The 26,239-nt window shown below is 39.6% G+C and overlaps 1 protein-coding gene across 1 annotated transcript; it reads right to left on the reverse strand.

Moving 5' to 3' along the window:
• Positions 1 to 135: 135 nt before the first annotated feature.
• LOC114471920 (ubiquitin-conjugating enzyme E2 E1-like) lies at positions 136 to 24,493 on the reverse strand. The gene is given in 6 exon segments (XM_028460908.1): positions 136 to 335; positions 337 to 364; positions 3,509 to 3,656; positions 7,340 to 7,472; positions 23,226 to 23,276; positions 23,747 to 24,493. Coding segments are annotated over 6 exon segments (456 nt in total). The 5' UTR covers positions 23,788 to 24,493; the 3' UTR covers positions 136 to 280.
• Between the last annotated feature and the right edge of the window lie 1,746 nt (positions 24,494 to 26,239).

Consider the following 26,239-nt stretch of genomic DNA (forward strand, 5'->3'; position numbering starts at 1 on the left):
TTCTGGGTCATGTTTTATTTTTATAATGGGAAAAAACACAACAGAAAACATAGAAAGAACAGCGGATCCTGACGACTCATGCTAGCATAGCAGGTATTAGCATTGATCAGAGTCCTGTTGGGACTACAAGTCGGCCTGGAGATTAGTAAGTCAAAATACAGCCAACAACAAATGAGATAAAACGTGACGTCTTAGATAAACCCTCTCGCCCAAAGATTAGCCCCGCCCACCCCCTTACACACATTAGTCCGGTCGTCCCTCCATGTTGTTCAGGTGGTGATTACGTGGCGTAGCGTTTGGTCCACTGTTTGGCTATCCTGTCATGTTCAGCTCTGTGTGGCGATGCTTCCAACCAGAGGATCAGCTGGAACATCAAACAACACGTCAGAACATCCTGTGTGGTTTTTTATTACTTAATAGTAATAAACTTACTGCAATCATAACATGTCATTATAAAGCTCTAAAATTGCTAGGATTAGTGATGCAAAATTAGTGATATCAGCAAAATGATTTATAGAATATCAACATATCTGTCAAACATCCAATATTGTGCATCTCGACTGGAAATGATCCCAAATATTTAAAACTATCTGTATTTCATCCAGAAGTTAATGCCAGTGTGACACAAAGAGACATTTCTGCTGTTTTCACTAGTGGTGGATTTAATTAAAATAATTAATTTAATTCATTAGAGACTTTGAAATAAATAAATATAAATTCATCTAAAGTAATCTCATAACAATATTTGACACGAGAAGCAACTTTTTCCAGTTTAAATGGATTTTGGTAAATGAGCAAATCAATGAAAACAAACAACAAAATAGTATTTATTATTTCCATCACTGAGTGCTAACAAAATGTGTGATATGAATAAATAACATTATGATTGCATTGTTCATAAAGCACAAACTTAAATTTAACTAAGCTACAGTATATTCATGCTTTTCTGGATTGTCAGCAATTTTTATAAAAATATATGTTTTTGTGTTAAAATAAAAAATAGCACTTATTACAAAACATTCCAGAGAAGTGTAAACTGAACAATGTAAAATAGTTAGAATCTGTGGATATCATGAAATAAACAGAGCAACTGATGAAGGTGATTAATTTAGTTTAAAATAGTTTTTCTACATAACAGTTGATAAGTTGGGTCAGACGATGCTATCTGTAGCAGCGCTTCTAGCCCCGCCCACATCCTCTACCACAGAGAGTGGTCGACTGTCCACTACAATCATTTATCACTGACTTTGTTAATTTGTCACTCATGGACTGAGCAAATAACTGCGTTGATTTTTTTGTAAATAATTAATCACAATTAAGGAGCTAAAGTCCCAGCTCTAGTTTTTCCAGATTGAAAATTGTGCCAAAACAATGACGGATGTTGGTTTTGTGTCTTTCCACGGAAACACATGTCAGGGCAAAAATTGCAAGTTATGTTTATTAACATATTTACTCATAGACCTTATTCTTTTTAAGGCTTTAAGTTGAGACTTTTCATTTCTGCTGTCTCATGTTTTCTGCTCTCTTCTCGAGGTCAGCTTCCCAAAACACATCTTATCCCTCAGACACAGAGGCATCACACACTCACATGCCTACACACACTCACATAGTCACACATACACACCCATTCATACACGCACACACCTCCAACACTCACGACAATCAGGAGATACCAGAGAACTGGTTGTTTTGAACTAAAGAAGAAACTGTCTCTTTTCACCCTCTTCTTCACCTCCTCTGTCCTCTTTATCTCCTGGGGTGAGGAGGGAGGGGGACTGAGGGGGAATATACGTGATGAGTTAGAACTGTGGGCCACTCGATCATCGGACGTCCGTCCGGGGCGGTCACTAATTTTGTCCATCTTTGTACTCTTTTTATTTAGTTTTATAATAAACCTTTTTTATAAAATCATCAATGCCTCGCCTGGACTCCATCACTCAACCAGAGCAATAAATCATGTCTCCAAATGAGGTCAACCGCAAATTTGCCGTGACACACACAAATACGTTTAAGTGACGTCAAATCACAGGAATCACGTCAAATCACAGGAAGACCAAAAACAAAGAAGAAGAAAAATGAGCACGAGTCCTCGTTGTCTAGCGAAGAAACACAAGAAATCGCCGTAAATATCAGAAATGTAACTTCGAACATCGTAATCTATCCTCAGATCAGAAAGGTAGCGTCAGTGAAACTGACAAATAATAGATTCTTCTTCTACTAGATTCAGCCTAGCCTTGAATCTGTCAGGAAGCTTTTCTTTGGAATCTTTTATGGGATTCCCAATCCCACAATGCAATGGTTTTCTGGAGATCAAGTCAGACGTTTGTGATTCAAAACAATCTTATGAATGGAAACTTAAACATTTTACATTTGTCCACCAAGAAGCTCAGATTTTCACCTCAGTGAAAGTCTGGATCAATATCGTGATTCTGGATCAGTTTTAAAATCCAAATCTCTGAACATTAGTGACATTTCAAAACTTCATATCTCTGTTTGTAAGTGACTAAATCTTTATGAAATTTGCCTCAGTTATGTGAGGTTGGTTCTTCAGTTACTCCACCAAGTTTAATCCAGATCGAATCCACATTGCGTGTGTGATCGATCCTGGTACCATGATCAGGACCATTGATCAGATAACTGAGTATTTGGAATCAGCGCTTGGTGGAAATTTGTGCTCTTGTTCAAAATAAAATGACCGGTACCGTAACAGACAAAAAAAATTATATCAGATTTTTTCTTTGCAGCCCGGCACCAAATGGTCCACGGACTGGTGGTTGGAGACCACTGGTTTAGATCATGTAACTCCAGCTGATTTTATCACCTGCAGCACAAACCAAGGTGAGGCTTGAACAAGATGTGAGAAAATTCAGCTAATGTTAACTAGCAAAACATCATAATCATTACATTTATGTAGAAAATAAATTGATCACTGAAGCTTTACATTTAAGTCACTTTTATCATCATTCCAAATGTAACAGTGTCAATTATGTATGCATGTAAAATATTTTGTTATAATTACACAAATTCTGTCATCTTAAGTTTATTTTCTTAGTTCATACCTGACCAGTTGGACCTCCAAATCAGTATGTGGAACCTTCATTTATGTGTGTATCCCCACGTTCAGTTTTTAATGTAGCACTTCGGCCTATGTCTTGTTTTCCCACGCCCTTACCTCTTCCCTTTTGTTAACAATCTCCATGTGAGAAGTAAGCGGCTCTGCTGTCCAGATAAAAATATCATTATTAGTTATGTTTCCAAGTTAGTTGGCTGAATTAAACCTGTTCTAAAGTGCTTCCAATGTATTGTAACACATGTTTATGTCATTTGTTTTGTTTACGGGGAAAACTGACTGGAGGATTTGTGTGTGTGTTCCTGCTGCAGTCAGAATAAAACATCTCTAAACACAACACAGCGTCTCGACCGGTTACACAAAGGTCTTTCCATAGATTTAGGTTGGTGTATGTGGAGTGTGCTGCATTAGCATTAGCGAGGAGGTTGCAGCTCTCACCAGGGTTGCAGTCAGTGAGCAGGGAGCAGATGGACAGCAGGACCTTGGAGATGGTGAGGGCGGGGCTCCAGTTGTCCTTCAGGATGTCCAGACAGATGACACCCTGACTGTTGATGTTACAGTGGTAGATCCTGGTACGGAACGTCACCTGAACAACACAACAACAGCACAGACAGTCATGCCTCGTCTCCACACCGGAGTCAATGCATTTAAAAGGTACCTGTAGTGGAAATGTATATAACAAAAATGTGTTTAATGTATTACCAATAAACAAAACGTGCACCTTTTTATTTAAAAAAACAATAACAAAAAAACAAACATTAAAATGACTTTTTAGAACAATTTTATACCTTGGGGCATAAATTATGAAGAGCTGACATATTGGTCAGTATATGACTCCTTTCGTTGATCAGCCTGGCCTGTCGCTTTAAAGAAATGGTGCATTGTGGGAGGTAGAAGCGCAACAGGTCTGTTTACATTGTGGGAAGTGTAGAATAAATATCAGCTTTCTCAGCAACTACTAATTGTGTGCCTCCCTGCACCCACTTAGCATGCAGAATTAGCTTAACGGACAGAGCTGTTGTTACAAACAGAAACGAGCCATGGCTGAGTAGAAACTTGAACTCAGTAATTTACCAGGCCTCCCAACCACGTTTCGGAAATAACCTGGCGGAAGGTAATATGAGGCAACAGAGTTCAGATGGTCTACAGCATGTTGGAAGTGCAAAAATATGGCTAGTGATCTGTACATTAACAGGATGATGCTCCACTACCTCTGAGGATCAGCAGCTGATGGTGCCCTAACCAACAGGTAAGTTCTCCTGACAGAGTTAATCATTTAGCCACAAGAAAATAAGAAGGAACAATCTGGTGGGGATGCGGTCAGTGTTAGATTTCAAAATAAGACTAAAAAATATCGGCAACCCTCCAATAAAAAGCCCACTGTCTTTAACCACTAAGGCCACCAGGACACCTCATACTTGATGCTCATGACATGAGACATTTCCTTTGTGGCTCCGCAGACAGTCAGTGTGTTTAAATTAAGAAAACCAAAGAAATGCTTTAATCCAATAGTGAACTGGATGTTTAAAAGCATGTAAACAACCTTACTAATATTAAACAGCGCCACCTATGGAGACAGACCAAAGGTCCCTAACGACAAGTGAGCAATGCTTGATAGCTACGTGCACTCTGGCGTCACATTTATATCAAAAGTCAGGTTTTACACAATCATGGGCAAACGAAAACTACTCGCGCTCAACAGTGTTTCACATGCGCACAAATAACTGGCGAGCGCAGATGCTGTTCTGACCCGTAAACACCCCTCCGTTCTTATTGGTCACCTAAACACCCACTGTCTCCTGCTTTAGGTCATTGCTTTAGGTCATTCTGTATGTAACACGAGCCTGGTGCTAATTTATAAAGCAGTTGTAATACTATTGGCTAAAATCAATAACTTGGCTCGGCTTCTGGAGCTGGTGTAGGTAATCAATAGACAGAGGCATAAATGGTGACGGTACCTTGTAATATAGTGATTAACAAAAGTATTTACAAAACCAAAAGAAGAAAAAGTTCATAATGATAACCCAAACAATATTCACAGACTGCAGTATTCAGTTTATCAATTCATTGAGTCAATGAGGGACCCCAGCAGTTCAAAATAAAAACATCCAGGAATCGACGGTGAAAGTTCATTAAAAGGATCCGGAGTTGAGATCCCTAAGAGTGTCCATGGTTACAAGAACCCTTGTGGAAAAAAGTGTAGGCAGTCAAAGTGAGGGGCAGGCTATGGCAGCCTCCTCCCAGACCAGCAGTGTGATGGTAGCAACGGACTCCAACCCAGACCGGTAGCACACTGCTCAGGGCTGTGGAAGCTTCCTCCCCCTTACTCCCCGAAACAAGAGTGGTCTTTGTCAGTCTAGGGCGGATTCACTAATAGTTCAGGGGTATTAAAACATGTGCAAAGGTCACTCCATGCACTGATAACGGGTAGAAACCACAGGGAATCAGGACAGTTCAGCGCATCACAATGTGCCCACAATACATTTAGGCTCTATTCTCCCGTCTGGACTTAAGCATTTTTTTGCGTGTCTGCAGTTACGCACTTCTCTCCTATGCGTATTCTCCAGCCCAGGCTCCTGACACGCCCACCGCGCGTAAGTAGAGCAAAACCGCATAGTCTGTGAATGAAGGCGGGCTGAAGGAAAAGAGGCAGTGATGTCATTTTTTGGGGCTGTCTAGAAATCACGGAGCATGGAGTTTTTCTGCTTATAAATGTCATTGAAATACGTGAAAATGATAAAGTTCACTTTTAATTTGAAAAGGCTTCATTAATAAACAACGTAACAAGTTGATTTGATCAGATTATTGATCAGATTATTGCAGTGTGACTGAGGAACGGCTGCATTCTTCTAGTCACAGTTAAAATCTCTCTCCTTGATCATCATCATCATCTCTGTAAAGTGTGACTGAGTTAGATGTGCTGTAGATATGAGGAAATAACGTGGCCTCAGAGCGTCCTGCTTTAATACAAAGGATGTTTACAGTGAAACAGAACTATTAACTTCCACAATACGCAGTTTTAAATATAAATTCTTTAAAGTGACCTGAGCTGAGCCTCATTAAAATATGTGTGAGCTGAGTGATCACAGCTGCTGCCTGCTGACGTACGAGTCCATGTGGCTTTAAATGTAACTAAGTCCATATTTCTAGTGCAATATAACATTTCACCTTATTCTAGGGTTAGAAGCGCGTAAGAAGAAAAGGACTTATGCACACCGAAGAATGAGTGTAAAGTCAAATTTGAATGGGAACACCCACATTTCAGGGTTGCTCCACCCACAGTGCGTAACAGGGATGAAGGGGGAGGGAACACTTCCCAGCAGGTTTAAATTACAAAGCTTAACAACAGGATACATAAATGGTAAAAAGGACTTAATTTATAGAGCGATTTTATGACTACACTGAAGTAGTCAAAAAGCACTTTACAATATCAACTCATTCACACACCAATGGGACTGAGCTGACATGCAAGGCGCTGGTCAACCACTGGGAGCAACTTAGGGTTCAGTGTCTTGCCCAAGGACACTTCGACGCATAAACAGGTATAGACTGGGATCGAACCCTCAATCTCTCAACCAGAAGACGACTCCTCTACGAGCCACGGTCGCTTCCCATAAGCTTTACAGCATTTTTACAGCATTATTACAGCATTACAGTGTGAATATGTTGGATTGGAGCCAGATGTGGTGACTCTGTTGAAGTGAAAGTAGATTAGAACAACCTGGAGACCAATCAGAAAGGAGGGTTGTTCCAGGGTCGACGGTGGCCCACACCTTAATGTTAAAAGTCAGTTTTTCATTAAATTTCTCTCGGAGCGAGCAGAGAGAGTGCGTGAGCATAAAGCAGCACCAAAGCGCCTGTTATTTGTACATGTTTAAAACACTGTTGTACACGTGAGTAAACCACTTATGTGTACAACTGCACGCTAGACTTTTGACAAATGTAACACGATAGTACACGCACTAAATGCGAGTGTAAACGTAACTTTTTTTGGGGGGGGGACTTGTTATTGACATGAGCAGGGCAGGATATTAAACATAACACATGTAACTATTTGAAATATTTACAAGTTTCAATAAAGGATTCAGTAATAAGACGAACAGAGTGAGAATAAAAGCAGTTGCTGCAGTGATTGTTGTCGTGGTGGAAGTGGATCAGGATTGTTTGATGATCTGTGGGAGTCTTCCTCATTGTGTGAGTAGAGGATTAATGGGCTGGAGGCGCCCTCTGGTGGTGGAGGTGAAGACTGCAGTGCAGACGGTGACTCACCTTGAGTGGTTTGAAGGGGTAGTCAGGAGTGAAGGCGATGTCCAGGAAGAACACGCCCCCCTGATACACAGAGCCTGGGGGGCCCAAGATGGTGGACCTCCACTCGTAGACGTTGTCTCCTTTAGGCCCAGCACTGTGGGAAGACACACAGATTAGTTCTATCACTATAGAACATCTGCATGGATTTATTCACATTTATTCAGATCAGACGGCTGCGTTTAGGAAAGAAAGATTATTAATGGATAAATGAAATCTTTTCATTAAATGATCCTTTAGCAAAAATATAGATTTACATCTGATGGACTGATCTACAGTCAGCTGTAGATGAATGGAGATCACTGACTTCCAGGCCCCTCCTTCAGCATTCTACCCAGGAATGACACACACACACACACACACACACACACACACACACACACACACACACACACACACACACACACACACACACACACACACACACACACACACACACACACACACACACACACACACACACACACACACACACACACACACACACACTGTATGTGTGGCTACAGTGACACTGACAGCATCAGTAAGAACACACTAGGTAAACAATGCACTCTCATCCCAGTGTGTGTGTGATAAATTGAGGAGGTCTACCTGAATAGAAACACGTCTGTGCTGTAATAAAGTCAAACTGATCAGAGGTCTGTCCGTTTATCATCCTATAGATTAATATTGGATAATCTCACGCTTTTATGCATTAACAGTGTCAGCAGCTTTCTGACTGTGCTCCTTAGTTTCTGTAGCAACAGCTGGTCTGAATTATGGTGTAGGAAACAAAAGCACCTCAAGCGTAAAGCCTCCCCCTTTGCTAGCAGGAATTAACCAAGGAGCCTGTTTTTGTGTTATCATCGAACTGTTTACACACAACTGCCCCCGTAACTCTGAGATGCAGGACTAACCCCACTATGTGGTCTTTGAACTCCATACCGGAGCCGCTAAGACTGAACCAGCTATGTGAAGTACTCAGTATGAACCCGTCTTTTACGACTCCCCTTCCGGCCAAACAAAAGGACCGGAGAATCCAAGGACAGTTTTCCCTTATATTACCTCCCTGCGACATTTATGATCAAAAGAAGAACATCCCTCTTCTCCCCCTTTTTAAAACAGATACTGTGGGATGCTATAAGTTCAAAGAACGGGCCCAATCAATCAATCAATCAATCAATCAATCAATCTTTATTTGTATAGCGTCAAATCATAACCAATGGTATCTCAAGACACTTTACAGTAGAGCAGTCTTAAGGACGAACTCTTCATTTTATGGATACACACATATGCATATATACGTATATACACATACATATGTATCCCACACCCAACATGAATTCATTATGGCGGCAAGGAAAACCTTCTGTTAAGCAGCAGGAACCTTGTGTGGATCCCATTCCTATGATGAACAGCCATCCACGTTATGCTGTGTTGGGTGTGTGCCCTTTGACCCCCTGTGGTGAGATGTCACAGGAGGACGCTTACCAGACCTTCACTGAGATGTCTCCTAGTGAAGAAAGGAGAACAAAGAAATGGTATTATGTTTGAAAAGTTAGAAATGAGAACAACAAACATGTGTTTGACTGAAAAATTACAAATGAAAACATTGTTTTGGAATGATTTCTCCAGAAATTGGAATTACAAATATTGCCTGTTCAATCACACTCGTTTCATGTAAGACAATAACCAACAGAATGCTATTTTAAAGTGTTTATCATTTAAAAGTGCTTAAAATTACCAGAAAACATCCCAAAAGTTAGTTTGAGGTATTTACTGCGACCGTATAGTTAAGAGGAGGCATAACATGATTTTTGACATGTATGTTATGAGTAATTACAGGTAAAATGCATTAATTAGTTCCTAAAGTGATTCTAGGATATTTTCCAGTCATGTTTGGTATCAAACTCTTTCATTATAGATGATATTTCAAGATATGATGTTGAAAAGATGTTTTGAAATATGTGGAATTAATTATTAGGCATTCTTTTATGTTTAGAATCATCCCTTGTCGTCTGTCCTCTGTCTTACACTCACACACACCCAAGACACACCCACAAGCTGAAAGCAGGGACATTGACCAATCACCGACATGATCTCAGAAGGATCAACCAAGACGCCTCCTCCAGAAGGCGTCCACAAACTTCCTTTAAAAAAGACGCGCAACCAGAAACGTCAGTTTTTTGGACGCGGGCGTTCATGCTCACCCGTGTTCCCTCATGTTCCAGCTTTTCATTTATTTCATTTTATTTTTAGTTGAAACAGTTAGATTTTTGAGACAACAGCTGCTTGGTTCGGACGAATCCGGCATCTAGCGACGTGCGTAACAGCCGAAAGGAAGCCCGGCCCGGATCGGCTGAAGGGGCTACACTCTGTTGAACCGAAACAGAACCAACGGTGGCACGTCCTGCTGCATTGCTCAAACAGCACCTCCAGGTCCAACCCTGACATCTTCAAGGTACAAGAATGAACTCTCATCAGCAACTTTACCTACAATAGATCACATACATATTTCCATAACTACAAACTTACACGCACTAACAACATGCTACACACACAGTACATCTCATTCATGTTTGTTCGTCTCCCCTTTGTCCGTCCTCCTCTCCTTGTTATGAGCTCTCTTTATTTTATTCTTTGATTTTATGATCTTATTATTCGAATATGTATCCTGCATTTTATTCAATATTTAGTAGACTAGCATTCTCCTAGAATAGTGATTTCACTTTATTACATATAATCCTCACTTTTATTAGCCTAGAAATGCATTTTATCATGATTTAATTATCCCATTTCAATTGATATTTTGACTGTTAATTGTTGACTTTTGAATAAAAGGTTAAACATAATATTTGATTCCTCTGATTCATTAAAGCTGTGATGATGGTGTAGATATTGCTGGTAGAATTCACTTTTCCCTGGTTTCACATTGATGAGTTTAGTCTAAAAACGTAGACATATTTCTCCTGTTAAAAGGAGTGGCACCCCGCAAATTTGAAGTAATATTAATAATCATAATTAATATTCTTAGTTATATAACCCATTAATAATAGCTCATCTCATCCTCCTACAATGGATTTTAATTCTTCATATTTTTAAAGAACCTTTCCACAATTGCAACGTATATTGCTCTACAGTTTCTACGTGTTTGTGATTGGTCTGACACTTCAATCTCTACCCCTGTCACAAGAGCGTGCACGTAGCCAGGCTGTAATCAGCACGCTTAACGCTCTGATGGAGAATGTTTGGATAGGTGAAACCCGCTAACAGAGACAAATCCAGGTTTCACTTATCTAGCTACATAGCACAGGCCCAGAATGACTCCAGAAACATAAATAGAATGACAAAAACAGTCAAAGTGATTTACAAACACACAAATACACAAAATTGCCAAAAAAATTAGCACAAAACCACAAAAAATTTACAAAATGACAGAAAAAATACTAATCAACAAAAACGCATGCAATGATGACATAAATGTTGATCATGTGACCATAGAACCAGACAATCACAGTTTTGTGGCCCCTGCTCTGGAGCATCCAAACCTCCAGAGCACGCACGCACACACTAAAAAGGTGTACACAAACCTAAAAAATACACACATTAATAATAGGACATCAGTAAATATGCAAATCTGAACATAAGTGCATGGACACACAAATGTATAGATCGGGAACCAAACAAAGGCTGTACATGATAACAATCACAATTCTCCTGCATGAAAAAAACACTGTGAACCATTGCCTCACTATTATCAAACAGAGTATCGCTGAGTCAGCAGAGTCAGAAATCTCCTTTTGAAAAGAGTTTAGATGTTCTGGAAAAACAAAAATGGTCAGATTAGAGAACATCTGCAGGAGAAAAGGAAGACAAGAACATTTGTTTAAAGTGCTTTGAATGTACTGTATACTGTACGGCTCCTTAGTTTTTGTTTTGTTTTTAAATGAAGCAAAAACGACACATCCACAAGTGTTACAGGATGGCAGCCATAAATCTCTTACTGTTATCTGCTGCTTTTTTCATACAAATTCTTAAACGTATTTAATGAGAATCAAAATGCGTTATTGAAGAAAAACAGAAAAATAAATTCCCGTTAAAACATATACTATGTTTATTGGAGTTTAATTTTAACTTTTGAAATAATCTAAACATTTTCACTAAGGTTGTCAGTCCAATATCAGCAAATGTTGTGTATCAGATTATATCAACCTGCATCTAATGTAACACAACTTGTTTTTCTGGGACTTATTGAGTTATTTAGTTTACTTAAGAGATGATAGTGTTTAGCTGTTACTGATGCTTTATTTGTCACTTTCTTTGCTGTGTCTTTCATCACTCACAGTTTCTCGTCCTGGGCCCCCTTCTCTTTATCATCTATCTCCTTCCACTTGGCAATATCTTCAAGAAATTTGGCATTCATTCATCATCATACCCCCCCCCCCACCCAGCTGTCTTTCAGAAATTAAAGACTTGAGACTGGTTTACCTCCAACTTCCTCAAACTTCATTGCAATAAGACAGAACTCCTCCTCATTGGCACCAAATCCATCCTGTCCAAAGCTCCACCTTGTCCCCCTCCCCTCAGGTCAAGAGCCTGGGTGTCATCCTCCACAGCTCCCTATCATTTCACTCCCACATCAATAACATTACCGTCTGCATATTTCCACCTACGCAACATCAACCGTCTCCACCCCTCTCTCACTCCACTGCCATCCTGGTTCACAGCCTCGTCACTTCTCAGATAGATTTTTGTAACTCACTCCTTTGCAGCGTCTCTCACAAATCCCTCCATAAACTCCAATTGGTCCAGAACTCTGCAGCCCGTATTGTCACCGGAACCCCCTCCTCTGACCACATGTCCCCTGTCCTTCAGCATGTTCACAATCATCTTCAAAATCATCCTGTACACTTTCAAGGCCGTCGCTCTGCTCCCAAACTCTACAACTCCTCCCACCCGACATCAGAGACACTTCTGTTATACTTTTAAATACTGCTATAATGCAGTATTTTAAAAGGAAATGAAACAGAATATCATCGTAAAGATTTTAAATTGATACAAATGAGGATTGAATCATAGTCTCATTACGTGTTTAATGTGTACTGTATTTTGAATCAGTCTTCATGTGTTGGTACCTTACCTTTCTTCTAATCCAGACACAAAACCCATCTCTTCCAATCAGCCCACTCTCTGTAAATTCTCATTTATAATTGCGCTTACATTGCTCTTGTTCTTTTATCTTCTTCTTTGTATTATTCTGTTTTTAATGTATTGCAATGTTTTTATTGTCCTGAAGTGTCCTTGGGTGGCCTGAAAGGCGCTTTTAAATTAAAATGAATTATTAATAGGGATGTCCGAAACAACTTTTTCACTTCCAATACGATACCAATTTGCATCCTTGCATATCGGCCGATACCGATCCGATCTCAGCACAAATCATACATACTTTTATGACTTATTTTGTAGTGTGGAATGTTGGAAAAGGCTGAACAATAGTCAGCAACAGTAAGAATGGGAAAAACGGATCCATTTATTATTAATCAATTGGTTACATACATTTTAACCTTCAACATAATATCTACAGTATTCTACAGTTGAATAAAAACTTTGTTGGAGTGTGAACCACAGTCATTATTATTATTTCACTCAATTTCTATCTGTGCTTCTTATCCTCCAACAGCAGCAGGATGGATACGATGGAAAAGGTCAAGGTATAGTCATCATTTGATGACATTTTATCTGGCAGTTAGAAATGACACGTTTGAACATTGAAGAGATTAAAGATATAATTAGAAATGATTAAACATACTGTATAAAGCTTCCTGTTAAGCCATGTACAAACAAGAAGATAATCAGGCTGCTTTTGTCCTGATTTACCCTTCTAGGAAAACGTTAGATTATCTTCTGTTTTATAAGATTATGCAGCTTATTGACAGTGTTAACAGCATTCCTACAGGGAGGGGGTTCTGACCTGTAGGTCCTTTAGTGCACGTGTCACTGCTCACAGCACAAACACTCAGTCAGACTCACAGCTGCGCCAACAGCAGATACTGTATCGTTTCCTCGAGAATCCATCACACTCCACAACACAAGCAGCTCACAGCGGAGCACCCCCACCCACCCCACCCCCCACCAGAGACACAAAGGCCACCCAGTGCTTTGTGGGAGGCTGTAATGTGTTTGGCTATCACTGTCAGCCTTCACTTTTAAATCAGGAAGGGGGGTTATTGTCCTGCAGTGAGCACACTGTTGGAGGAGCGCTGACATTTCCACTGGGAGGATTTTTAACTGAATCTACAGCCTCTCACATCAAAGTTATTCTAGCACACAGAGCCAAAAACGTGAAAGAAAGTATAATGCCAAATATTAGAACAATTACATTTATGGTTTAGACTGTGACAAACCACCCTGAAATCACCATAAATGTAGTGCTTTAGTGCTCAGATACCACAGACATGTTGGTCCGTATCCAGATAAGCGCATGCTGGCTGTGGTTTTTTGCTCGACTCCTTACAAACATCCTGTTTCAGCCATTTTTATTTCTGTGAGAAAAGTCTTTTCTCACAAGAACATTTTATGTGATCTCAAGCACACAAAGTAACGATGACAAAAACACACAAAATAGCAGAGAAATACACAAAACAACAACAAAAACACACAAAGTTACTTGAAAAATACATGAGTGAAAAATAGACAATAACAAAAAATATACTAAATTCAACAAAAGAAATAAAATGACAGAAAAAATTACACAAAACAATAACAATAAAAGAGAGAAAAACAGAAATGAATGGAGAAAAAAACAACGAAAATATACAAAGATGAAAAATACCAAAACACCAAAAAACAGACAAGAACCTTTGTTGTTCCGTGTGTTATGCTTTAAATTGGTCATTATTCTAAATACTGACTGAATGTAGATCATGTGACCCTCAGATCAGACCATCATTATTTTGTGGCCCCCGCTGTGATAAATGTAGCCCATCTCTGTTCTAGATCATGCCTGACCTCACAGCTTTTCTTTCTTTCCTTTATATTTCAAAAGAAACAAATCAAACCAGTGGCATGTCATGCCTTATGGGGAAGAAACTGGATTCTCAAACTTCCAGCTTTCATTATTTAAATCCCGTGGTTCCAATGTGTGACATCTAACCAAGCTAGATGTAATAAGTGTAGACGCGGTGTGACACATAACCTCCAGCAGTAAAAGCCATTGCAGAAAAAAATCAATGTAGACCAACGTTAGAGGTTGGAACAGCTGGAAGAATGAGCTCTGTCATTAATTCACTGAGAATAATGCAATTTAAATAAGCAGAAACAAGACTTTCCATGCAATTTTCTGTTTCCTTAGAAATGACATTATTATGAAAAAGCCCCACTGAAAAACTTCCTCAAAGATTAACAAAGCCCTGAGGTTTTGGCTGACATGAGTCAAGGATGGAGATTTAAAAAATGTCTTGATTATGGGCGGGACTACTGGAGCAGTTCAGACACACTCGTAGGCCTTTTCCACTGGGGAGGAGCTGGAGCTAAATCGGAGCTAGCGTGTGTTTTAGCTCCGATTCCACCAACAGAGCTCCAGCTCTCGAAGCTAAAAACTACAGCTAAGCTGACCCCAACTAGCACATCTCCAAAGTGGGCGGGTGCTTGGCGGGGTTATCAACATTCCTGCAAAAACTAAAAGGAGACATTTTTTTGAGCTTGCTTGATAATTACCTGTTCTCCCAAACGTTTGTTGCAGATTCTTGTGACTCCAAAGAGTTGTTTGGCTGAATCTCTACGTAGGAGATGATAGCGTTCATACAAAGTCAACTAAGACGTCAAAGCATGGGCTTCATTATTGCACAAGTGTTCATGGGTAAACTGCTATGTGATCAGTGACGTACTACTGACGTACAGTATATGGTGACGCAAAGACGTGGCTGAAACTTGTCAAACCGGTTCTTCAGCTAAACAAGAGTAGCTCTAAGTTAGCTCCAGCTCCAACAATAGCTCCAAACAAAAACTCTGCTTTTGGTGTAAAAGCCCTACCAGTCACTAAGAACAATCTATGGATGCTATACTAACTCCCTACTCAATACTCCTCTCTATTCACAAATCTCTCAGTCCAAACTACTTACCACAGATTGCAGAGTCCACAGGTACTAGTTTTTATAGAAGGGGCGGAGCCAACGTGACATCAGAATGCACCAAAATATTCTCAGCCAATAGCAGAATTTGATTGTAATAACCTGGTTTCAACCCATAGAGGGCAGCAGTGTTGGGGTCAATTATAATTGTAATTGCGTAATTGACAATTAACTACAATCATGGCGTAATTGTAATTTTAAAAATCTGTAATTTGTAATTGTAATTGCCATGAAAATTATATAAAAATTGTCAAATATAATTTAACACAAAACTGTGGAACCATGTTATAGTTCCATGTACAGTTCTACACATAAATAGCTAATTATTAAAATATGTTTCAAGCTTTAGCACATTTTACCATTTAATTAATTTTTTTAATCTCGGGGTATACGGACACAGAAAAGGCTCAGACACCCACACCATTAATATTAAAACCTATATTTTCATTGATTAGGAAGGTTAACAAGGTAACCAATAAATAGGAAATAAATTAGATGATGATATTTGTTTATAGTGTATTTTACAACTGAATTAGAGATGCTAACAGAAAGCTAACACAAGAGAAAGGTTAACTTTTATTAGGTTATTTATTTCAGGCTCCGTAATTGTGATTAATTGTATTTGAACTTTAGTAATTGAGAACATAATTGTAACTGACTTTCTAAGTATAAAAAATAACTGTAATTTAATTGAAATTGGAAAAATGCTGGTCTGTAATCGTAATTGAATTGTAATTGAACATGGATAATTGAAGACGTAATTGTAACTGAAAAATGTAATTGACCCCAACCCTGGAGGGATGTCACTTTTGCATTTTACAACAAAATACGACAAATTGAAAAACTTTGATTAAAATGCCAAGAGTTGGGCAAGAATCAATCAACAACATTATCGGTACTTATTACCAAATACGTTTGCTTTAATGACCTCTTATCAGTCGAATATAATCAAGATGCCGTGCACGGTTTCCAACTTTTCTCAGCTCTCAGGAGTCCTGGCTGTGGAATGTCAGGAATCTTTCTGACATTCCAGGGCAACATCTCCACATGAGATAAGCAATGAGAAAACGTAGGAGGACACAGTGAAAGACAGAGAATGAAGTGTCAGTTCCAGCAAGTCTCTGATAGTTTACAACATTTACGTATTCACACGTTACAGTTCGACTAGTGATCATGTTATCCTGTGACTGAAAATGAATGCAGTGTTTTTAATGTGTTACTTCAGATTTAATGACTGCATTCTAACGGGAAAAGGCTCTGGTTTATCTGATGGTGTATTAGCTGAACTGGTGATGAGTTTACCTAGTGACAGCAGAAGCATTAAACCTCCAATCATGAGGCTGTGCTGAGGATTTGTGCAAAACCTTTGTGCGAGTGTGACTCGCCGGTTCTCATTAATTAAAATTTGACAAATAATGATATGGAATCATATCACAAATTTCAATGGGATTCCTCCCATAAAACGAGTGGCTGAGGGTGGAAAGTGTAGCGAACACGACATAATCTCACATGATTTTAGCGTAATTATCCCGTTTTTTGTAAATAATTTTATGCATAAAAATTAGAATCGATACAATTTTCTTTAATTTATTGCAATTAATCAATTTTTCTACGTAAAACCGATGCTTGTAATAGATATTATTATGAAAAATCATGGAATTAATGTACAATTATTACACAAAGTATATTTAAACTCAGACCATTTTAATAACTTTCTTTCAGCTTTGAACGAACTCGATTTCCAAGTTCAGCAAAAAGAAAAGTTTTCTTATATTCAATATAATATAACAAAACCCAGACCTATATACTAAAGTGCAAGCTCACCACTTTGAGAATAAATATAAGAAAATACGTTTTAAACTTGCTACGTGAACAAAGGTTCAGTAATATACTGTAATATCCACTGACACAAATAATCACCAAATGGCACTGAAGGTTTTTGATATTTGCCCTTGAGTAGCTGAGCTCACTCCTGCAGTGGTGTAGCAAGTCCTGTAGAAGCATCTCAGTCAGTGTTTTGCTCTGAGATGATCTGCAATGGAGCCAATGGATCTTTCACAAAAGCCCCGCCCCCCTTATTTACTTTTGGGATATTCGTCATTTTCCTGAGTTGATCTCGTCTGTAATGGCTGAGAGAAATCTCCCAGAATGTGTTAGTGACTCTTTTTGGATCAATATTGGCATGATATCCTCCAGATGCAGGCAAAAGTGGTTACAATATGCTGTGGAGGGGTATATTATTCAACATATCAAAATAAACAACAAAGAGGACATGACAACTATCAAAGCGAAAGCATACCGGACCAGTCATGCTGCTGCACTGCTGGACTTCTGTGAATAACTTTCTCACATTACCAAAGTCACTACTGGGTAAGTTTTCTTATATTATATTGTTCGTATCCTCCTTAAGCTATAAGAGCGTTACCACAGCTAATGGGGATCTTAATAAAACAAACTGTTACTGTACATTAGCTAGCTAGCTGAAACTACAGGTGACCCAAGGCTAATAAGATAGCAGCAAGTAACACTGCTAAGTGCTAACAAAGCCTGTTAATATAGATTGGGACTTGGGAGACTTGAATGTTGACTGAAATACTGATAGTAATATGCTAATATGATAGTTGCTGATAACGGTATACCCCAGTCATCACTGCCCCCCCCCTTCACTAGGTACGTGAATGTATAGTTACTGTAAGTCAAGGAACTGTAATATCTTTCAATTTATTTAATCAAAATCAAATCAAATCAAGCTTTATTGTCATTTTGCTGAACGTACACATTAGTGCAGATGAAATAACGTTAAAAACATACACATCTCCCATACTACACATACTGACACACACACATCACTGAGGCGTTTTTATAGTTTCATAGTCCAATGTAGACATCGCTCTCGTTGTGTGAACAGATACAGTAGAACATGACCCCAGTCAAACTCTTGTGGTACCTGATATCCGACTTGCACAAGCCATGAGCACACTGCTTCACCATTGTGTCTGCTCTGAGCATGTCGGACCTTGTTTACATAGTAACGGATGCTTGGACGTATAATTGAACAATGACTGTTTGTGGGCGGGGTTCCGCGAAAGGTCAGTTACTTATGTGGTAGTTACATTTGGCTTTGCAAAGTGTTCAAATGAATTTAGTTTTCTCTAACGAGCTGTCAGGCAACTTTTTCAAGTGAAACTTTCCGCCTGATATTCCATCGCGTTATTGGGCTGCTCTACGTCCATGGGTTTGGCTGCACACTCGACCAATGGTTAGGGGTCAGTAAACAAAATTGTGTTAATCTTTTTTTTAATGAATTAAACATTTTAACGTGTTAATTTTGAAAGCACTAATATGAATGTAAAACTATTAGCAGTAGTGGACTCTATTAACCCAATTCTGCATGTTTGGTGTGATTTCAGGAAGTTTAACCCAGTAAAGTAATTTAAACAGGGAAAAACTATTAAACAAAATGGAAAAGTGTAACGTGAAATAGAAAGGGAAATTTTAAAGTGGAAGCTGTAAATCTGGAGCCTTCTTCAATAGCAGATGTGCAGCAGGACTCAGTCAGAGGATGTAATCTGGGACACTACAGGGGGGTCCAGGGCTATAGCTGCACTAGTTCAGATTCAAACTCCCAAACAAGCAGAGAGTGGAGTGAAGCACTTGTAAAGCCTCCCTGTGGCCCGGGTGCTCCATGTAAGTGCTTGTTTTGGGTTTCAGTTGCGTAGCCTGGGGTTTGTGAGTGCAGAGCTATGCAATCAGCTGGCCTTTAAGGTCTAGACACAGTGACCCAGAGTTCAGAAAACAACCTCAGCCACTTCATTACCAGGCTCCAACAACAGACCTGTTATTACCTCACAGCACTTTGCTGTAAGGTTCCAGCTGGAAGCCACAATCCACAGAGTGTGAGTGTGGAACAAAGCCTTGTACAGGTCACAAGCTGCTCCTTTCACAACGGCAGCAATGTATGCAGATCAGGCTCTAGACCAGAAACACATAAGTCTTACAAGTGTTATGTAAAGCATGCAGGAAATGAAGCAACAGCAGCAGTAGCCATCATTCGTGATACAAGAAGATTTCATTTAGTTTAATTTTGAATTTGTTTGAAAGAATGACAAAGTGCTTCATCAATCAGTTCTCACTTTAAAGAAGCCTTGAGAGAAGTGTGTCAAGATGTTGAATTCCTCAGATAATCACTCATGGGTTTCGCCATCTACGATGAAAATCACAAGTTGTCTATAATTAGCACAGAGTTAGCACTAAAGGCTCTTAGGCCCTGTTTACACAATGTTTTGTTTCTGTTTTTGTTTCCAAAACGTTTCGCATTCACACGACAACAGGTCACGTCACTTCCCCGATCGTCACTGTCTGTAGAGCCTAAGTATATTTTGAGTGAAATCAAATATACTTATACAGTAAACTAATATAAAAATGCTCAATGTCACTTGAGCATTTAAGCCATAAGTAGAAGTGGAGGTGTCCATAAGTGCTGTAAACGTATAGCCGGAGAAGAAGTGATCAGCCCTCTCAGTGCTGCTGACTCTGCAGATGAATAGCATGTGACATACTATTCCCCACTCGTCAAGTCACTGGAGAGATGAAGCAACCAAAAAGCACGACTATGTTCAAACGACTCATCATGGGTGATTTAAGCGACTATAATTGCATTTGGTGTGAACACACCATACGCATGAGGTTGCTGCCAGACATTATTCAAATTCGGGCGTGGCCTGCACATGTAGAATGATCCAAGTTGAGTTTCTTTAATAACTCAGCTTTTTTTTTACAAGCCACTCGTTCTGCATACAACTCTGAACATGACAAACAGCTTCATGTGATTCTACAGACGGTATATACTGGTTCATACGGTTTACTGCTATAACACACACAATGCAGCAACCTGCTTCTACACATGTGACACACAGTTAAACAACAAGTCAAGAAGTCATTAATTCATGTACCAGAGGACTGCCTCTATTTACCTCCTCAGCATCCATGTGTGTCTTTCTCACGTTAAACGAAACACCTCACCTGACTGTTCATTCAGTAGCAATGATTAAAGCACGAGTAGAACTGGTGCAGACCACCCTTATTTAATTTAAATGAGAGTTTTGCTCGTTTAATGTGGAGACATCAGTGCGCACAAGCACGCTGACATTTGAAGAAGTTACATTTGAGGTAGATGGACTTCTCTGTCTGCTGCACTAACATTGAATAATGTAGAAAACTAAATACATAACTAGAAAGCGTTTTTTTTTTTTTTTTTTTTTTTTAAACAACAACTTTAAAACCTAATGATATTTTTCCCCCTCATTTAATGTGCGTGCTCCGTCCAGTCCTGTAACTTTGCTCTGATCAGTGCATGCAAAATAAGCAGATTAGGACAGAAACCGTCCTATTGATCTACCACTGATCTGAGTTAATACAGCTACACAGTCTGTCAATCAATCTGCAACATCTGAAGATGATCTACTGACCATCATCCAGCACAGGTCTGAGCAGCGCTGTGTCACACACACTCTCTATGTCATCGTTGTGCCATCAGTGATCATGCGTAAATTACACATCTGATTCTGGCCTGACATCAATACAACACAAGACTTTGACGGTTAAAACATGGAGATAAAGACACAAACTAGAGGAGTGATTCTGAAGCGATATTGATCCATGGTCATATCCATATATCCATCTCTGCGCACAGCGACCCTTTTCCAACTACGCTGTGTTTTCTGTCAACTTCGTGTGTGTCTTCATCTGCTTCTCAGTTCTACTATTATTTTCATACTAAAACAATCACTGCAAACAGTTCCAGATTTCATGAATCGCATTGCGTCCCCTCCATTAATTTATTTGAATTTCCTCCTCCCTTATTTTTTCTCCCCCTGGGAGATCCGCCTGCTATGCATATTCATTAGAGGGAAATGCACTAAATGGTATGAAGGCGCATTCTGATGCACTGAAGACATGCAGTCCTGATTCCCTATGTTTTATACTCCTTATTAGCGCGTGGAGCGACATTTGCACACGTTTTAATACCACTAAACCTTTTGTGAATCCACCCCTGATGCTCTGCAGCCTCAGTGAACATGCCCGTGACACAGAAAGTGTCTTTTCCCTGTTTACACGGAGACGAAAGCCTTTTCTACTTCCACTCTGGAGCTCGTTTTAAAAAAAACCAACTTTGACAACATGACACAGAGCAGCTGTTGTTGCGTTGCACCAATGAACCAATTAAAACTGCACTGAGCTGCTGGAGATGATCATTTTTTAACCAGATAAACACAGTGTAGGCCTCAGAGATCAACAAATCAAAAACGAACCGTTCGTACGTTCAGATCTGAGTGTACTGTATGACGTGCGTTCGACCAAATTCACGCAAACATCAGTCTTTGATCAAATGCTATGATCAGATCTCACGTCTGGTCTGACCTTGTGTAGGCAAATCTGAGAGTGTGGATTTGTGCTCGGGCTTGCTTTCGCCAGCCGGACTCGTTTAAAGAATCGGCTTTATCAAATAGCAGGATTTATGCTTTTAGGCTGTGAATGACGAACATTTCATTTAAACCATAATTTGCTGTTATTGAGAATTTAATTAAAACCTCACCTGAGTCTGTTCCAATACGGAAACACGGTTCATTGCCTCCGTTATTCTCTTCCACAGAGCGTTTTTAATGAGCTCCTTAAATTCCAGTTTTCACACTACCAAAAAGCACATCTTTGTTTTTCATCACCTCAGCTGTGAGAATGTTGATTTTCATCTCAGAAACGTTTATTTCCTTGCAAATGTTTGTTTGACCTCAGTGGGTGGGGCCTCCGAACGCGGAATATTTGAGGGTGGAACATGTTAATGACGATCGAATTCAGCCGGGCATTTATCAACACCTGATCAGTGGTGCGCTGGGATTGGTCAGATGTTTCATAAGTCCCACGTTGGTCCTGTTCTACGACACAAAGTGAACTCAGATTTGCACCCACTTTCACACAAAGGTTGATAAATGAGGGCCACATATTTTATTATTTAGGGATGTCTTGTGTCCAAACACAGGTCAATATCACGTGTAAGGATTTATGTGAGGGTGTAAAGATAAAAACTGAACATCAGGGCATCATAAAGGACCATTTATTGTACGATAGTAAAGTGAGATCACTTCACCTCCACAAAAAAGGAAATTCTCCTCTTTAACAGTTACACACAGTGGTAAAAGTTAATAATATATTTTATGAGCACAGCTGCTCATGTTACCCATGAGAGCAGATTCTGTCCCACATCATTTAAATCAGTGGTTCTCAACCAATTTTGCCACCGTCATTAAATCGCGACACACTTTTTTTTTTTTAAAGAATTTAACCAACCAAATTTAATACTATTAATCCATATAATATATATATATATATTTTAAATAAATCTATATATTTGCCTGTGCAACAAGAATTTCACGACAGGCCTGTCAAAAGAAAAATTTCTTTCAAAATAAAAGACAAGTCCAACCCAACATGTGAGACATTAAGTATTTATTTATTCACCCAGTACAGGTCCGCGATCCACTTTTGGGTCCCGACCCACCAGTTGAGAATCACTGATTTAAATAACACCTCACTCTCCCGTGCGTCACAGCCCATATATGGTCGTTATTCTCCAAAAAGCAGACAAACAATGACAGCACGGACACAAAACAAGGTTCACGGTCTACGTTCTCACAGCCATTAGCGAAGTACAGTGTACACCGTAATAATCACGCTCGTTGACTGACCTGCAGTTTGGCGGCGGGTCCAACGTGATGTCGGCCAGTTCCTTCTGAATTCTGTGAGAACAAACATCAACACATTTAAATACAATAACATTTAATCAATCACTTTATCGTTCATTCAGTGAAGAAATATAATCAGACTTTTGTTTAGTTTCACCAATTTGGTTTTAAAAAAATAATCACTTTACTTTTTTAATTGACTTGATAATTCATACTGTTATTAAAGAGGATATTTCAGTGCTTTTTGTTCAATAAATTTTCATTTTTACATATTTGTTTGCTCTCACTCATGTATATCAAACTTTGGAATAACAGAAATAGCCATAACAAGACCGTAACATATTTGTATTTACAATTTTATGTGGTTATAATCTTTTATTGAATGCATTAAATTCAGTGTTTAATTCAGTGGCTCTGAGTCACAAAACATGTTGTTTAGGGAAAAATCATGCAGGGGTGAATTAGTCTGTGTAGGTGATGAACTAATGTGAGAAGTTAAAGTGGAGCTGATGGAGTGCTGCTACCTCTTAGCGCTGGTGGACAACAGTTTGGAGGTTTTACTCATGCTGGCTTTGCTCTCTCGTTGTTGCTGCTGATGTTGATGCTGATGCTGCTGCTGATGGTGCACAAATGACGAAGAGGATGAAGAGCTTGTGCTTGCACGGGAATCTTCATCCGACAGGCCAAGCCTATCAGAAGACTCAGATTATCATTTGAACATGAGGCTTCAAACAGAGGATCATCTTGGGTGAAAAAAAGGCAATGAGTGTTAAATGTTTGGGTTTTTAAATGGAGTCTGGTACAAGGTGTTTTAGTGCTTGTTAAGTGTGAGTGGAGAGTCAGAGTCTCTATGTTTCTGTAGATATAAGGCAGCCAGTCTGGACTGGGACGATGACCCGAGGAAAAAGTTCAAGGATGATGATGATGATGATGATGATGATGATGATGATGATGATGATGATAAGGAAGTTATGGCACTAACACAACGTTACTTTTCCGTTTAATAATGACGTATAACGCACTCCGGTGTTATTTATATCCATGCCGAGATGTGACGGAAGAACGGATCCAGAGAGAAACAAGTACCACGTCCAACACACACACACACACACACACACGTGGTGATTTAAAGGCGACCCCCGTCGACACGCGAGGCTCTCGCGGGATGGACCTCCTCACACCTTCCTCCGCGACCGTCCCAAGGACACACGGAGTGTCCCCACCCACACCTCCCACGGTGCTAACAGACGCGTATGCGCCGCAGTGAAACACACAAGCATTTAGATACCTTCCTTTGTGTGTGCGCGCGTGCGTGTGTGTGCCTCCGCCTCCTGACGCAGCACAGTCTCAGCACCGCCATGAGGGGCGCTCGCACCTCCGCCACGGACACGATAAGATCTACTTTACAACGGGACACTATGGAGGTAGATTTGTGTCTTTATTATAAAAAAAAAATCGCTTCATTCAAAAATTTAAAAGTTTAGTTCAACCCCCCCAATAAAAATCAATTTAAAAAAGTGAATAAAAAAAATAAATACATTGCATTTGAACACTTTTTTTTTTTTATCGAAAAGTTACGGAAGCTTGTAAGGGCCAATTTTGAAATTATTTTGGGGAAATCAAGAATAAAGTTGAAATGTCGAGATTGTTGACATATAATGTTGTGTATGTGTAAGCCATAGAACTGTAACATATGGATCCTTAGTTTTGTGTTTAATTAAATTGTAAAATTATATAATTTCCATGATAATTACAATTAAAAAGTCAGTTATCCAAATTCAATTACAATTTAATCATTTACATCTTAACTGTAATTAATTATCAATTACGCAATTACAATTATAATTGACCCCAACTCTGCCTTCAGGTCTCGCTGCCTCATTCTTCTTCTTTAGGAGAACTTTCAGGTGACTGCATGGTGCTCACTCAGGTTTTATAGAGGGTTTTCACAGCACATCATCAACTGTGTCATCAACCTGGAAGTCTCCTTTTTGGAAATAAAGCAGCAAGTCTACAAACAGCACGCAGAAAAGAAAATCCCAAATTTCGAGATGAAATAGTGCACAATTGCCGTGTTTTTGGCTGTACCAATCAGTCAAACAGTGAGACACATTTAAAATTTTATAGATTGCCAAAAATCATCACAAATCAGGGAGAACAATCTCAAGTTATCAGAGAAAAGCTTGTGGCTACCAAAGCTAAACCAGAATCTACGAGGCAAAAATCTGGACTATTGTGTATCCTGATATCATCAACTACCCTGGATTTCACCAAGCCCATACACAGCGGAAGACCTTAAATCTTCTAGAAGTTTGGAGGTCGGCTTTGGCTGCTGACTCGCGTTAGCAACGGATATATCGGTAAATAACTCAGTCAGTTCTAATCATTTCACAGTAAACCTGCAGCGTAGTTACTCTAAAATAGTATACGACCACTAGTCAATCCTAGATTCAGGCAAATCAAACAGTTATAGTCCGTTAGATGCAACGACTCTGGACCTCGATCCTGGGCTTGCTACGCCGGCTACATCCAGCGACCTGTGGAGCAGCGGAGCTTCGTGCCAGTGGAGCGGTGTGATCAGAAGCAGGAGCGGGGCTAGCAACCAAGCTAAAAGCTAATCCTCAGAGAACACCACTTCCTTCCATCCTGTGTTCTAATGTCCGCTCCCTGGAGAGCAAACTGGACAACCTGAAGCTGGATTTAAATGCAAGACGGGAGATGAGGGCGGTGGTGTTTGCATATACGCCATTAACAACTGGTGCAACAACGGTGAGCTAGTCTCATGTCACTGCTCTCCTGATGTAGAATACTGACTATAAAATGCAGACATTGTTCTTCCGTGATCTGTTTTAACTTTTGGCAGTCTATAAAACTCTGATTGACTTTGATTGACAGTCTCAAAAACACAAAGTTGAAGCCTATTGGCTGGGCTCACGCTGCGATTGTTTCCATTTGTATAGGGGTCTATAGGACGAAGGATGGACTTATATACATTAATGTATATGAATGGCCACCGG

This window comes from Gouania willdenowi, chromosome 11 (genome assembly GCF_900634775.1).
Source record: "Gouania willdenowi chromosome 11, fGouWil2.1, whole genome shotgun sequence".
Taxonomy (NCBI): Eukaryota; Metazoa; Chordata; class Actinopteri; order Blenniiformes; family Gobiesocidae; genus Gouania; species Gouania willdenowi.